The following is a 14,695-nucleotide window of genomic DNA, read 5'->3' on the forward strand; positions in this document are numbered from 1 at the left end:
ATTGTAATTTTATTGTTCTGCTTCTTCTACGGATCTGTATATATATTTTTTGTGATTTAAGCTTTTTTGTTCAACTCTTTCCCGTGATTCTTCTGCCCACGCTGATTACCATGGCCCCCTTTTTTTCCACTCTTCCCGTAACCCTTTTGGGTTCGGTTAATGAGGTCAACCCATTTGATTTCCAGCTCTTGGTTACGCTCGGCGGCATTTCCCCGCTCATTTGACGGGAAAGTGTTCTGTGGAAAATCTTACACTGCCATTGTCTTTCAGCCCAAACCACGCACCAAAAATGGCTGGCAATTTAGCCAAATGCGACACGATTCTATGGCAATGCTGACATTATCCCATCATCTGACTCCCGATCGGAGGTTGCACAACACAGGCCACAGCGAAACTCTTGGCAGGCTCCCAGGTTCAGGTCCACTAACCCCAAACTCATTGACCTTTAGCACGGCAGCCACAGCGACAGTCTCAAAAAAATGAACAAAAAATCGAAGGAAAAACAACAGGAACGGCCAAAAGTGTCGCCAAACAAATAATTTTTGCCTTTGCTCGGTCTGGGTATTATTTTTTATTTTTAATTTTGTATACCCTTTAAGGAGATATTTATAATCAACAAATGGTTGAATCCTTTAGATTGAATATACTTGAAAGTACTTCAATAAAATTCTAAGGAAAGTATTTATTTACAAGACATCTTATTCATTAGTTTAGTTTTTCTATAGTTAAGTATTATCTATTCTTTTAGGAGATCTAATTTCTTCACCTTATTATAATATTTACTCCTTTATTAACCTGTTTTCTGTATTTTTTCACAATTTAACTATTAATATTTGACATTATTTATTAACTCATTTACAAGGTATTCTTGGCTTCGGTGTAATTTACCTTCTTTCTAGTTTTACCCATTATTTTTTCGTTTTGTTTATTTTACTATTGGCCACATCGTGTTGCTCCTTATTTGCCAGGCTATAAAGCCGGTGGCCCAATGTCCGACTGTCTGGCATTTTGTTTGTGGTGTTGCAACCACGTAAATGTCAATTTGCATTTCGTGAGGCGTTGCATAAACAGCAGCTCCCGCCGCTCCCGATCCCGATCCCGGTTCCCCCTCCTTGTTTTCAATTTGTTACTGATCTGAAATATTTTTATTAACAGACGGAAACAATTAGCGTCGCCTCAGCGAACGCAACAAGCGCCAGGCCACAAGTCGCATTCGCAGACGAAGTCTCGATGTGGAAGCCATAGCTCTCCTTCTGTTTTTCGCGATCTGTGGACAGGCGTATCTGTTTCCTTCTGCGTGGCCTTTTCCCCCCACACACACCACACACCACCTACCACCCACCACCCACCACCCACCTGAAGGCCCCAGAGAAACGAGAAGAAAAGCCAAAAATGGGAAATTGAAAACGCGCAAAAAACGTTTCAAGCACAAAATCGTGATTGCCTTCGTTTTGGCCGCCAGATATTTTTTGTTTTTCTTTTGTGAAACTGCAGTGCTCCACATGCTGCAAGAAATGGGGATTTTTTTGGATGTGGATGTGAATGTGGATGAGGTGGTGGTGGGTCAACCACTTGGGGTGGCAGCAGGATTGGGAAAGAGCTACTTAAGGGGGAAAATCAAAAGAAGGGTGGAAAACCCCTTGTTTCGCTTTTATTAAATAGTAAATCTACAGCTCTCTTGTAGGTATTTATTGCATATTAATGCAGATTTCTTCTTTAGCCACATTAAATCAGGTTTCAGATCTAACACAACAATTATTAAATACTCCAAATGATTAATATCGGACTCTCAACTTTCCTAATTGTAAAATCTTAATAAAATGCTTTTACTGATTTACCGATTTTTAACTGTCCTGGACTGTTGATTGATTAATTGCCGAGTGAAAAACGAAAGACACAGTCTCTTGTCCCAGATGACAAACTCCTGCCGTCGGCTGGAAAATCGTTTTTCCCTCGGCTACATCTGCATTTTTCCTGCGGTCGAAAAGAAAAACCCGAAGCTAAAACGAGACTCTTGCAAATGATAATAAATATGAAAGAGACGTGAAAACGATTGCTGCGATTTTCCCACCAACGCTTTTAAGATGGTGTCTCAAAGGCAGGCGCCCGCCTCCCTCCTGATTTTCCCCGCCGATATCCAAAGTCCCCCTCCTCCTCCCCCTCCCACCTTTTCCCCCAAGCTTTTCCACCTCCTGGAACCGCCTCCTTTTTGCCGCAGCTTCATCCGTCTTAAGTAGAGTGAAAGTGTTGCGTTTTGGTTTCAAATTGTGGCCGCAGTTGTTGTTTTTGACTAAGCTTTACTTTATGTTATTGTTGCTGCTTTGGGTTATATTTTTTGTTGCTATACTATTTTGTGTTTTTTGTATAGTTTTTTGTTGTATTTTTTGTTGTATTTGCCGGCGGACACATATCCTTGTGTTCAATCAAACCAAGGCGCCGTCAACGCGACTTGGTCTCAGTTTTTGGGATCCCGAATGCAATGGTTTGGTTCGGTTCGGTTCAGTTCGGTTAGCGGAGTCAAGTGTTTTGTAGCTTGAAGGTTGTTGTTTTCCACAGCTTCCCACTGCAGGAACCCACCGCCCCCTTGGCCCCCTCGTGTCCCCCTGGCTCCTCTTAACCCACCCACCCCCCAAATGGGGCTCAAACATGCGGCAAACATTTTTAGCGCTTGTAGTTGCCATGAATTTTTATGCAAATGAAAAATGTTTCTTGCGATTTCCATTTATTTTTGTTTTGTTTTGTTGCTCAGCTGCTTTGTTTTTTATTTTTTGTTTATATTTTGCAGCCATTACTGTGATGCAATTGCCGCGAGTAACAATAATCTTGATGTATGATTTTTTTCTTTCATTCGCTGCGCTGTCTCTTATTATTAGAAAACAAAACAAAATAAAATAAAAAAGAGGGGTAGTAAGAAAACGTTAAGCAAAAATAAGGAGGAAATCTTGTGCGCGGCTATCGTGTTGTTGGCACATTTTCGCTTTTCGGTGGAGATTATTTTCTGTTTGATCTCATAACCGCCAGCGATGCCACAGCAGCGTCATAAACTTTTAACGCTGTCCATTTCGAAATAATCAATAATTTTTGGCTATCGATGGCAATTTATTACGGAGCTTTTGTTTTCACTGGCCCCCGGGGGCCAAAGAGGGGAGGAGAGGAGCAAATAAATTAACACTTCCTTAAACGATAAACACCGAAAGAGCCACCTCGTACCTCGCATAGATTCCCCCTTCTTCTTGGCCAAAAACTAGATGCCAACGGGCAGAGAGAAGTGCATTTGGAAATCAAAATGAAAATGCCAATTGATAATGATTTGCAGTGTCTCCGTTTTCTCTCTGGTTATGCGGGGGCGTCACGAGTTTGCCTCTCGATTCGTTTATTAATTTTAATTGCAAACGGGGTGGCAACGCCCGCCGGCGATAATCCTGCCCACGGGATAAGCTGAACAAATTGCAAAACAGCACTCCCCCCAGCAGACTCAGGTGGATAAAGGATGGAGGATGGAGGAGGATGTGGCCACCAAACACCTAGCGTCATCATCCATTCAAACACCACAATCGATGGTGGAAAGTGGGTTGCGCATGCGCAAAGGCCGGTACGAGATCCAAAGAGAGCCTTGATCTTGAGTGTAATAAGAGTCTTTAAATACGATTGCCCCTTTTTAGATTTATAGAGAATTAAAGAGATTTATTATATAATAGAGAATTATTATATGTAATAAAATATAACATATTATAGGACACTGATTATCATTTAATTACTCAACATGCCTAGGCATAAAAATGATTGCAGGATCAACTTTGACAGTACAAATTGCACCTTAATGAGAGTCTATAAAACAATACTTTTATACAATCTTATATATACAGCTTCTTAAAAATTAGAGCTCCTTTTTGTATAGTTAATGACTTTAACTTGATTTGACCTCCTCGTTCTATGACCAATTTCTCTGAACTTTTTCATATGTTCAACTTTATATGAAAAATATATTAATGTACATTTCATTCCCTATGAACTCGCCTGACTTACAGCCGTGACCTTCATGACCAAATGCCTGAACTAGTGCCAAATGGCAGCTACCAATCCTTGGCAGCCTTCAATAAGACCAATGGCCATTGCAATTTCCCATGACTTGCGGCATCTGGTGGCCGGGCAAACCGCAAGATTTTTCAGCTTTTGGCCATATATTTGTGTTTGCCAGCCATCTTTCATATTTGTTTATCTTGCACCAATTTGGCTACTGCACTCGGCGATTTTATTTACGATCAGGGCGTTGCTGCCAAAACGGCGAATGGCAAATTGCGGAGTGGCGAAATCAAATGGAAATGGCAACAGAAAATGGCAGTGGAAAATGTATAATAAAGAGGCCAGAGTGTGCCAGATGATAAGCGAAGGCAAATAAATCGCAGACGCTAACTGGAGGCTAAAGGGAGCGCCGCCACGCAGCGAAGTCTGGAGGAGATTGAGTGCAGCAGCCCCCCGAGTGACGCCACACGAGTGAAGCCCCAAGATTAATCGCTGTGCAAATTTGCAATGCGATGCGATGTGAAAGTGCGAGAGAGAGGAAAATGCGGATTTCTGGCGACTCTTTTTTTGCAAACTGAGAAACTGAAAAGCTGAAAAGCTGAAAAGCTGAAAACTACCAACTGCTAGCTGCGCATTGAATATTTTGCCGCTAATTGTCCTTGACGACGGAGCATCCCACATGGCGTTTTGTCTTTAGTCTTTGGTTTGCTGGCGCAAATTGCTGCCGGGTATAGGATGCACCTAGAAAAAATCATAAAAAAATATATAAGTTACATATTAAACAACATTAAAATATGAGTTGCATATTTCCAAATCAAATTTTAATTGATATTATATATATATTGATATATGATTATTTCAATTTATATTGGTATTTACACTGATCCTTCGAAATTAGTCAGTTTTGTTCATGATTTTTGATCATTTTGTTTCAATATTTTGAGAATGTGTAATATATTGACAACTTCTAGATATCTCCTGGATTTTATCCAATTAAATCAAGTCACAGCTCACACTCGGATTACTGTTTCCATTGTTCCAGAGATCTTATCAGTATATCTGTCCATAATGATAAGACTTTAACATGGTTCTATAACATGGTAACATATATATCATGTAGCGAGCTCCCACTTTTAAAGGTTGTGGAGTCTGAACTATTTAAAGGCATACATTACCAATTATATAAATTAAATCAATTAAAAAATAAGAATACTTTGCAATTCTCGTCCTAATTTAGTTCAAACTAAACTATTTTTGTATTTTTGAACTTGTCTGTCGCCTGTTACTTAAAAGTTTGTTAAGAACTCAAAAAAGGAATGAAGTTCAAGGTCGATTAAGAGCACTGCAAACATTTGCTACTTCCATAGTTCTTTTAATCCAAAAAAGATTTAATCTGGTCATGTTCCCTTTATTGTTGATATTGAACACTTAACTCTGATATCTTTCCTAGATAATATCTTTGATTTCCTAATAACAACATCCTGTAATCTTTTCTCACTGTGTATATCCCGAGCCGCAGGCTGCAACGGAAAGTGAAAACTTGAAAAATTGATTATGCAACTGCCGCAAGGACGTTTGGGGCCAAGAGGCTTGCCTGTGACTGTGCCTGTGTGCCTGTGTGCCTGTGTGCCTGTCCCGTGCCTGTGCCTGTGCCTGTGCCTGCATCTCTTGGCCCGGCCGAAACGGAGGTCGTCACACACTTGGTCTGATTTTGCAGTCATCGCACCTCCGTCCCTCTATCCACCCCTCTTATGTCATGCTCCCCCCTTGCCCCTCTTCGTTTTCCCCTGTGTGTTTGTGTGTGTATATTTATTATTGCAATTTTGAGGCATGCCACTAGAGACTTGCGACTTGGCTCGGGGGCGTTGCTTGTCGCTGGCTTGCTGCCACTTTTTTAGAGGTTAAGTTGCAAGTAGGAAGCGTTTGTGGAGGCGCATTAAATTTACTGGCACGATGCGGCACCACCAGGTAAAAATAATAAAACCAGCCAGCAACAGCAAGGTGTGCATCAAGTCGCCTCTTTGTTTTGATTTCCCTGCCTCATGGGAGTGCGCGCTTTAATTAAGTATCCGCCGTGTGAACGATGCGACTGCCATATTAGGTGATGCTGGCAGATGGTGCTGCAATTTGCAATTACATGGCCAGAAATGAAAAAAAAAACAGAAACATTTGTTGTTAGTTAAGGAATTGTTTAATTGAGAAATATTTACTAAATAAACTCTGAAAATTTGGGGCGGTACCAAAACAACAATTTAAAGAAGAAGCTTAACAATAGTGTTTGCTGTTAGAGATAGAACTCTTAACTCTTTTTCTAAGAGACTGAGTTCTTTAAGAGTTAATTACCATACAATTCTATGAGGAAATGTATATTAAAATTGCAACCAATCAATAAATTTTTTAGAAAGATACTATAGGAAAGTTAGAAGCTTATATAGAGTAGAATTTTTCTCCGTGTCCCAGGGAATCGATTGCTGGTCCAACTCATGCATATTCCAGCAGAATCCGCATGATGACCTCCCCAATGCCAGAGAGGTCAAAACTAGAAAGCCAAACTCAATTCGGGGGGTTTAATTACCCCGTCAGTCGAACGTGGCCAAAATGTCAAGCGAGCCAAGGCGAGTCTCCCAGGTGGCCACCCAAAATGCCAACGAAAATGAGAAATGAAAAGCCAAGTGAGTTCGTTGGAAAAAATGCGAGCAAGTTGGGCAGACCAAATGGGGCACACTCGTCCGTCCAGTGATTAGCCATATAAGCTGAGCCTAAGCGGGCCCAGTTGTACATGTTGACGTTTATTTTTGTCTCACCTGTGCTCACCCCGTCTCCTTGAACCCCTTTTGTTTTGCAGGTGACATTGACGATTGCATTGTGACGCCAACGGTCCAGGGGCAATTCACCCCGCTGCCGGAGGCTCTGTGCGACGTGATCATGGACCTCACCGCCGAGGGTCAGTCGGCCACCATAGAGCATGTGCGCGGCAAGCTGGGCTCCCGTTTTCCGCACATGACCACGCCCGCCACAGAGGTCATCTACGACACCCTTGCCCAGCTGATGCAGGAGCAGAAGATCTACCAGACCTCCAAGGGATACTTTATCTTCACGCCAGAGTGAGTATTTGCCTTTTTGGGTAATTATTCAATCACTAACCCGCGATCTTCTTTCCCTAGACGTCGACGCAGTCGATCAAGGCCGCGTAGTAATCATCACCAGCTTAATGGAAGCCTGGCCTATGGCCAGCTGACGGAGGAGGAGCAACAGCACAACGAGGATGTGGTGCCCCAGGAGGCACGCACCATGCTCATGTCCAATTCCGAGGCACTGCACTCGCTCTACGGCGAGATCTCGACGGAGCGGGACGGCGACCTCACCCATCAGTGCATCCAAACGAATCTGGCGGATGTGATCTGTGGCGGTGAGTGATTCTCTCTATCTGTCTATAAACACTGATCCATAAATATAACTGACAATATCTGACATGGCAGGCAATCCCAATGATAAGATCATCTATCCAAGGGCGGCGAAGCGACGCAGTGCATCGTTTCCCACGCCGCGCAGCTTGGAGCGACGGCACAGTTTGCGGCTCTTTGGATCGTCGAAGCGCCTGCAACGCTGCGCCTCCACTCGCAGTCTGTCCAAGACCTACGCCCAGACGCTCAACACCACGGACAGCAGCAGTTCGGAATACCAAAGCACAGATTCGTCATCACCCAGTAAGTGGAGACTTAAGAATACTCCGATCTCTTTGATTACTCGTTACTTATCCTTACTTGTTCAATTAGAAAAAGGATCTTTGCTCTCACGCCTGTTCCGACGCAGCGGTCGAGCCAAGCAGCGCCAGATTGAGACCTATTCGGCCCAGTTCCCACCAGCGGAATGGTTCAACACCAGAGCCGTTCACCTGCACAGCGTGGGCACACAGACGGCGGAGCATGTGAGCATTATAATCCAGAGATGTTTTACGTACAAGCTTATTGATTTCATCTCCCTTCGCCAGGACATGCCCGTGGCCCATACGCTGTCCAACTCGACGTTCTACGACGGCTCAGAGCTGAGCCAGCGGTCATCCACACTGCCCCGTCGCCATCGCCGCCACATGTCCAGCGAATCAACGTTTCTGATTTCCTCCAGGGACTGTTCGCCCATCCGCCGCCGCTCGCCGGTCTACTGCAGCAGCTCGCTACCTCGCTCCACGCAGTCGATACCGGCCACCACGGCAGCCAAAGCGAATCACTCGTCTCGCCTGAGCCACGGCCATGGATCGGTGACGCCCACGCCGCCAAAGACGGCCCAAAAGTCGGTAATTGGGAAGCACATCTTCGAGAGTTCGCCGTCCCGCTCCGCCACGCTGAAAGCGACGGCGGCCAAGCGCCAAACGGACGGACTGATCATCAACAGCTGTTTGGACAACAAGGCCACATACCGGAGCCTGCAGAGCAGCGGTCCCTCCAGCTTGGAGTCCTGCAGGACAACCTCGATGCTTGCCAGCGGGCCCTCGAGCATCGACAGCGGCAAGGTGTCCTTCAGCCAGAAGACCAGCGGCCACTCTAGTCTCGACTCGCAATGCTCCACCAACACGGCAGTGGTGGCCCCCTCAACGAGTAGTGGTGTTGGCAGCTCCCGCTCGATCCTCCTCCTGAATGGTTCTCCACGTGGAACGCCAAGGCATCAGGCAATGCGGGCACGCGTCGCGGAGGCACAGGCCCAAAGGCAAAGGGCCAGCACACCCAATCGCATTCTGGAGGAGATGAGCTATCCCGCTGGCGGCAACAGCATTGGAGTGCCCACCTCCAGCAGCAACAATTCGATCACCCTGCAGGTGACCACCTCGAATGGCAACCAGAGCATCCCCAGCACCAAGATCTTTGTGCAGAATTCACCAGTTCGGAGCGTCATCACGCTGGAGAACGGCAAGATGCTGGAGAACTCCAATGTGTTCATCATTAACAATGAGACGATGACGAACGAGCGGGGCGAGATCATTAAGAAGACCCTTTCCAAACAGACTTCATCCGCCGCAACCCCAGCAGCGGCCACTTCCACGCCCATTAAGCCCCAGGATACGCTCTCTGAGCCGATTCTCAGTGAAACGGAGGCCAATTCCGAGACCTGTGACTCCATCTCCTTCATCAGTGAAAGCTCGCCGGAGAACACGTGTCCCGTGGATGTGGAGACACCCATTTACGATGGCGGAAAGTATGCCAAGAATACGAATAACGATGCCACCATGAACAATAGCCGGAAGCTGTGCCTCCAGCTGGCAAATGGCATTGCCTACAAGAATAATGTGCTGAAGAACGAGTCCCAGCCGAACTCTCCGATTGCGGATCAACCGTTGAAGCTGGCGGCGCTGGCCAAGCAGGATTTTGAGATTGCTGGCTCCGTGGGCAATCTCAACTTTTATGAGAAGAACTCCAAGGACCTAGCTGCATCGCAGAGCAACAATAAGATGATGAACAGCAGCACCGACCTCAAGAATCTCTGCTACGAGAACCTTTGCTCCATGAATGGGGAGGAACTGGCGCTGGCGCATCTGCTCCACAAGTCGCGGAGCAACCCGCTGGGCAGTGAGCCCAATCTAGCACTAAAAGACCTGGCCACTGACAAGTCCATTGACAAGGAGGCCATCGATCGCCGTCTTAGCTTGACCAAGGAGTCCTTGGAGCAGGGAATGGGCAATGTATTGTCCAACGGCGGCGAGGAGCTGTATAACTTTCCCAGTCTGACCGACTTATCCTTCAATTTTACATCCCTGGCGGCCAGGAAGATCCTGCAGGGGGTGAGCCTGAACAGCATCGATACTTTGGTGGAGCTCAACATGGCAGCAGCGGCGGCGGCGGCAGCGGCAGCGGCGGCCAACAATGTCCAGGAGAAGCAGCAAAACAACCAGCCGGCGGCGGTGGCTCCGCCAACAGCCTCCGTTTGCACTGACTTTGGCATGGTCTAAAGGCAACATCGCCTCCGCCTCACAGAGATCCGAGCACTGTGGGCAACGGAGCAGCGCCAGCCTCTTAGTTTAATCGAACGAAATCGTAGGGTCTAGGATAGGAGAGGGATTTAGCCACTTCCTCTCCTGCATTTGGCAAGCAAGCATCTTGTGTAATTTATTGCGATTTGATTTTCCCCCACTTTGACGATAGCAGCAATTTGTATGTATTTGATTTAGGGTTTTTTTGTATCGGAAGCAACTTTTATTTACAGTGCCAAAATACGTTTAGTTTAATTTTAATGCTTATTACTTCATATTTCGTATGCCAGTTCGTATTTTGCCTTGCAGCACCCCACCCAGAGACACACCGCCAAGCGGGATTCTGGGAAAGGCAAGCCGATTTATGTTAAAGTCCACAACAAATACCATGTGTGTGGTTACCCCCCTTACTTTTGTGTGTACATTATTCAAAATAATTGTTTATACTAACTAATCACGCCCAAAATGCAATCCTAACTAATGCAGAGACACGAAATATACTACGAACATAGAATTTAGCACTTTGAACAGAACTACAATAATTTTGTACAAGGCCTTAATTAGTAAAGTCAGCAATAATACAATATAAGTTGAATTACTAATACAAACAATAAAAAACGATATAAACGAGAAACCATATTTTGTTTTTGGGGATCTTTTTTCTTTCAGCTGAAACTTATGGCCAAAATGGTTACAAAACGTAGTACATATACAGCAATATTGCTACAGTTCCATCCAGGTCTTTCCACCATCCTTTATTCCCATCGCTTCCCATCACATCGCAGTCCAACTCCTTTCTTTTCGCCTGGTTCTCGAACATTTTACACTGAGATTTGCTCCCAATTATGGATTTCCCAGTACAAACTTATCAAATGCTTGACTTCATGTACCAGGCGCTTAGAATAAGGCAGTTGGATGTTTGCAGAACCAATTTACATGTACTTTATGTAGCAGTTGAAGGAAGGATGTTGGTTATGTTGATCATATCAGCAGAATATGTATTCTGATCAGTAGATGTTTTATTTATAAAGATTGAAATGCCACCACACAATTTCCCACCAAAATAAGAATATTCGATCAACTGATCATTGGTATTATTTCGTTTCATTTATTGAAATTTTTAAGTCTTTTGCTTTTTCATATACATATTGTTTTTTGTTTTCATATACTTTGCGTTTTTGTTATACTTGTATTTAATATTTTAGGTTTTGGGTAGTTTTGGCTCTATAAATATGAATAATTATAGCTAATTGCTTTTAAATTAATATTCCTCGATTTGTAGGTTACACAAACACAATGATGTTGCGTAAAGAAAACATATAATTTACATAGAGCGCACTTAACGATGTATGCATAAATCGCTTTCGTTATCGCTAGAGAGGATTAGATAAAAAAGTGGGGTAAATTGGTGTTCAAAGTTTTCTTTGCTTATTTTTGAGAAAGATTATATTATCGATTTAGAGAATAGATATCGTAGATCGCGTGGGTATATACAATTAGTTTTAGAAACTTATTTTAGCGTGTAATATAGTGTGGTGAAACATCCAAATGTTTAATTTATTTACATTAATTAATAATAAGCAGAGAACGAAGGAACATTTAAGAATTCACTAATATACTCGCAAGCTGTTTTAGTTGTGTTTGGGTGTTGAGTGTTGAAGAAAATGGCGTTCGGTTCGTTTCGATTCGGATTATACAGATATTCCACTCTATATATGCTATATAGATTTTATATTTATCGTTTTCGCTCAATAACTAAAATGTACAATAGATGACTTAGACCTCCGTCGACCGTCCGTTCTCATCCGTGCGCGAGGCCTTCCGTTCTCGACCCGGTATACGTCCAGTTAGAGGCTGCGCCTGCGCTTGCGCCTGAGCTTGGGCTTGAGCTTGAGCGTGAGCCTGAGCCTGAGCCTGAGCTTGAGCCTGGGCCTGGACCTGAGCCTGCATTTGTGCTTGCTGCTGGAGCATTTGCTGCTGCTGCAGCATGTAGGCGGCCTGCGATTGCTGCACAAAGTTGGCATGCGTATAGGCCTGCATTCCGGGCGCTGCATACACATTGCTGGGCGTGGCAATTGCCGCCGTTGGTGGCATGTTGAAGCGCATCTTGGCAGCCGCTGCTGCATTCGCTGCGGCCGCAATTGCTGCGGCATTCTCCCTCGAGGCACTCGAATTAGTGGTGGATTGGAACGAGATGCTCATGCCGCTGTCCAGAGAGCCAACACTGCCGCGTCGCTGCGGTTTCTCATTGCCAACTGAAAGGATATATAATATAATAAATAAATTTGTACCCAAAAAAGTATATAGAATATCTCAGTTACAAAAAACAAAAGCGTTCGTTGAAATAAAGATAAAGCTATTCAATTTAATGCAGTTAAATTTTGTTTCAGTATAAAGCTTTGAGTATAACAGTTGTGGTTTGATGCATTCGATCTAGAAATCATATGAGGTGAACTCACACTGCTCGTGCATATCCAGGAGACTGTTGCTGAGCGCACTGCGCTTCAACTGCTGCGAGGAATCCGCCGAGTTTGGTGCCTGCTCGCCGGCAGCCTGTGATCCCGCCTGGTAAGGACAGGGACAGACCTCCACATCGGCCACGCCGCTATCACGATTCTCCGCATTGCCCGGTGCCCGATTACGCGCCGACTTCTGACGCTCCAGCTCGGCCTCAATGCGCAGCGACTCCATCTCGTCCATCTCACTGATGGACTCCTTGAGATCCTCGGCAAACTTGCAGCGATCGTGCTCGTTTCGAGCATTGAAGGTGATCAGGATCTTGCCGTCCACCTTCTGCGACAGCTGAATGCAGAACGGATAGTTGGGCATGTCCAGCAGGGTGACCACAGTGCCGCAGAGCGGGAAGCTGTTGCGGAACGTGTACGTCACTGAGGTCTTCTTTTTGCTAAAGATTTTGGTGATGACCAGCAGGTCGTTGAACAGGAACACCTCTCGCTGATGCACGCCAGGCCGTTCCTTCTTGTTCACATCGGGGATTTCGTACAGCCGGCAGTAGCAGACGAGGCGGCGATGAGGTAGGGCCAAATTTGGCTTCTTCCCAACAATGGTGGCCTGGACCTTCATCACCTGGGTGACGTGGTCGCTGCCCGGTTTAAATTCGTCGGATTTAACGCGCTCGTAAATGCCACTCAACATATCCTTGTCGATGTCATGACAATCGTCAATGCCGCGCAGATTCTTGATAAAGTCCTCGACGCGCATGCGTCGCTCTGGCTTTAGATTGGGCGTATGCAGATCCGTATTCAGCATGATGATGGCAAAGGCCAGGACAAAGATCTGAGGGTGAATAACAATGCTTTTAATTAAAGAACTTCTAATAAAAATGTGTAAACTTACCGTATCGGATGATCTCAACCGCCCGACAATGTCCGCGTTGCATTCACAGTAGCGCTGCGAGAATATCTCCATGAGGCGCTCGATTTTCTGCGCCTCTCCGGGCATCCTGAAGTAGGCCTGGAACTTTCGCAATGCCACATCCACCTGGCGACCGGAGAGGTCCAGCTCCATGGCGAAGCAGCTAAGCACGGCCATGTTGAACTGATTCTGCAGATTGCCCAAATACTCGCCGATCATCTGACGGGACAGACCCTTGCGGGTGATGAGGAAACGGGCGACACCCTGTGGCGTGTTCTCGAGGAATCCCCGCCGGATCAGATAGGTGATGCCCTTCTCCGGCTTCTTGTTGAACAGATTGAGTCCCACGCGATACTGTCGCTTGCGTATCGTCTCCGACATCTTGTAGTTCTGTGCCACGCCAGCGGCAGCTGCTGCTGCCTGCAATTGTTGCTGTTCGTGCTGCTGCTGCTCATGCTGCTCGTATTGGGCGGCACTGGTGTGCGAGGAGATGGCATGGTCATCCGTTGGGGGCAGAGCACCCACCGCAGTGGCTGCTGCCACGGCAGCCTGCATTTGGGCGGCGTAGACACCGGCACCGCCGGCCACCACCGTCACTCCAGCTGCCGCTGCCGCCGAGTCCGCAGAGTGTGTGGAGAACTGCTGTGAGCTGTTCAACGCCGTTCCGCGCTTCCAGGTGTGCGGCGAGTTGCTGCGATCCGAGCCCAAGTCGCTGTTGAGGTTGCGTTCCGCTGAGGTTACACTCGAATCCGAGCCGGAACTCTGCACGGATGTGAGGCTGCCGTTCTCGGCCGTCTTGCAAAGACCATTGGTTCGCAGCAGCGAAGGAGGTGGCGGCGTCTGGCGTTGCAGTAGGAGCAGCTGGCTCTGCTGCTGGGCAGTTATCGAGCTGGTCCGCTTGGGCACCTCTGGGGGAACCTTCTTGTTGCTGCCACTGCCACTGCCGCCGCTACCGCTGCCGGTGCTGCCGCTGCAACTGGGCGTGGGCGTGGTGCTGCCGCCCTTGGGCCGCATATAAATCTGGGCCGCCGAGTAGTAGGGCGTGTGCGGGGAGTGGCCGCTGGTGTTCACCCACGAGGCATTCAGCGAGGTGTCCGCCGAGCTGGTGGCATAGCTCAGGTCGTGCGGCGATCCATGGTAGCTGGTGTAGTAAGCTGCCGGCGTGGGCAAAGCCTGAGCGTTGTAGTAATGAGGCTCGGCGGCGTGCAGCAGATTCACGTGGGGATGGGAGGCCAGAGCGGCGGATGAGGTGACCGTAGAGCTGGCTATGGAGGCGGGTGAGGCTCCTGCAAAGGAAGATACTAATTAAATAAGGTCTTAAATGCTGAAAGTACC

At 46.5% G+C, this 14,695-nt stretch overlaps 2 protein-coding genes across 11 annotated transcripts in view; one reads left to right on the forward strand and one right to left on the reverse strand.

The window, feature by feature from the left end:
* The window catches only part of ko (Stork-head domain-containing protein knockout), a 41,756-nt gene extending 31,137 nt beyond the window's left edge, over positions 1-10,619 (forward strand). For both annotated transcript variants that reach the window (XM_020960220.2, XM_086833687.1), the window contains 5 exons: positions 6,869-7,127; positions 7,188-7,432; positions 7,503-7,730; positions 7,800-7,951; positions 8,015-10,619. In XM_020960220.2, coding sequence (XP_020815879.2) covers positions 6,869-7,127; positions 7,188-7,432; positions 7,503-7,730; positions 7,800-7,951; positions 8,015-9,964 — 2,834 coding nt within the window. In that variant the 3' untranslated portion in view covers positions 9,965-10,619. The remainder of the gene's footprint in view (positions 1-6,868; positions 7,128-7,187; positions 7,433-7,502; positions 7,731-7,799; positions 7,952-8,014) is intronic.
* Positions 10,620-11,070: 451 nt separating this feature from the next.
* Positions 11,071-14,695, reverse strand: part of siz (Brefeldin-resistant Arf-GEF family protein schizo) — a 48,728-nt gene continuing 45,103 nt past the window's right edge. For all 9 annotated transcript variants that reach the window (XM_020960045.2, XM_020960048.2, XM_086833682.1 and 6 more), the window contains 3 exons: positions 13,343-14,646; positions 12,445-13,282; positions 11,071-12,240 (listed from right to left, as the gene is read on the reverse strand). In XM_020960045.2, the coding sequence (XP_020815704.2) occupies positions 11,762-12,240; positions 12,445-13,282; positions 13,343-14,646 (2,621 nt within the window). In that variant the 3' untranslated portion in view covers positions 11,071-11,761. The remainder of the gene's footprint in view (positions 12,241-12,444; positions 13,283-13,342; positions 14,647-14,695) is intronic.

Source organism: Drosophila serrata, unplaced genomic scaffold, assembly GCF_035046125.1.
Source record: "Drosophila serrata isolate PLE 108 unplaced genomic scaffold, ASM3504612v1 contig_272, whole genome shotgun sequence".
NCBI classification, from domain to species: domain Eukaryota; kingdom Metazoa; phylum Arthropoda; class Insecta; order Diptera; family Drosophilidae; genus Drosophila; species Drosophila serrata.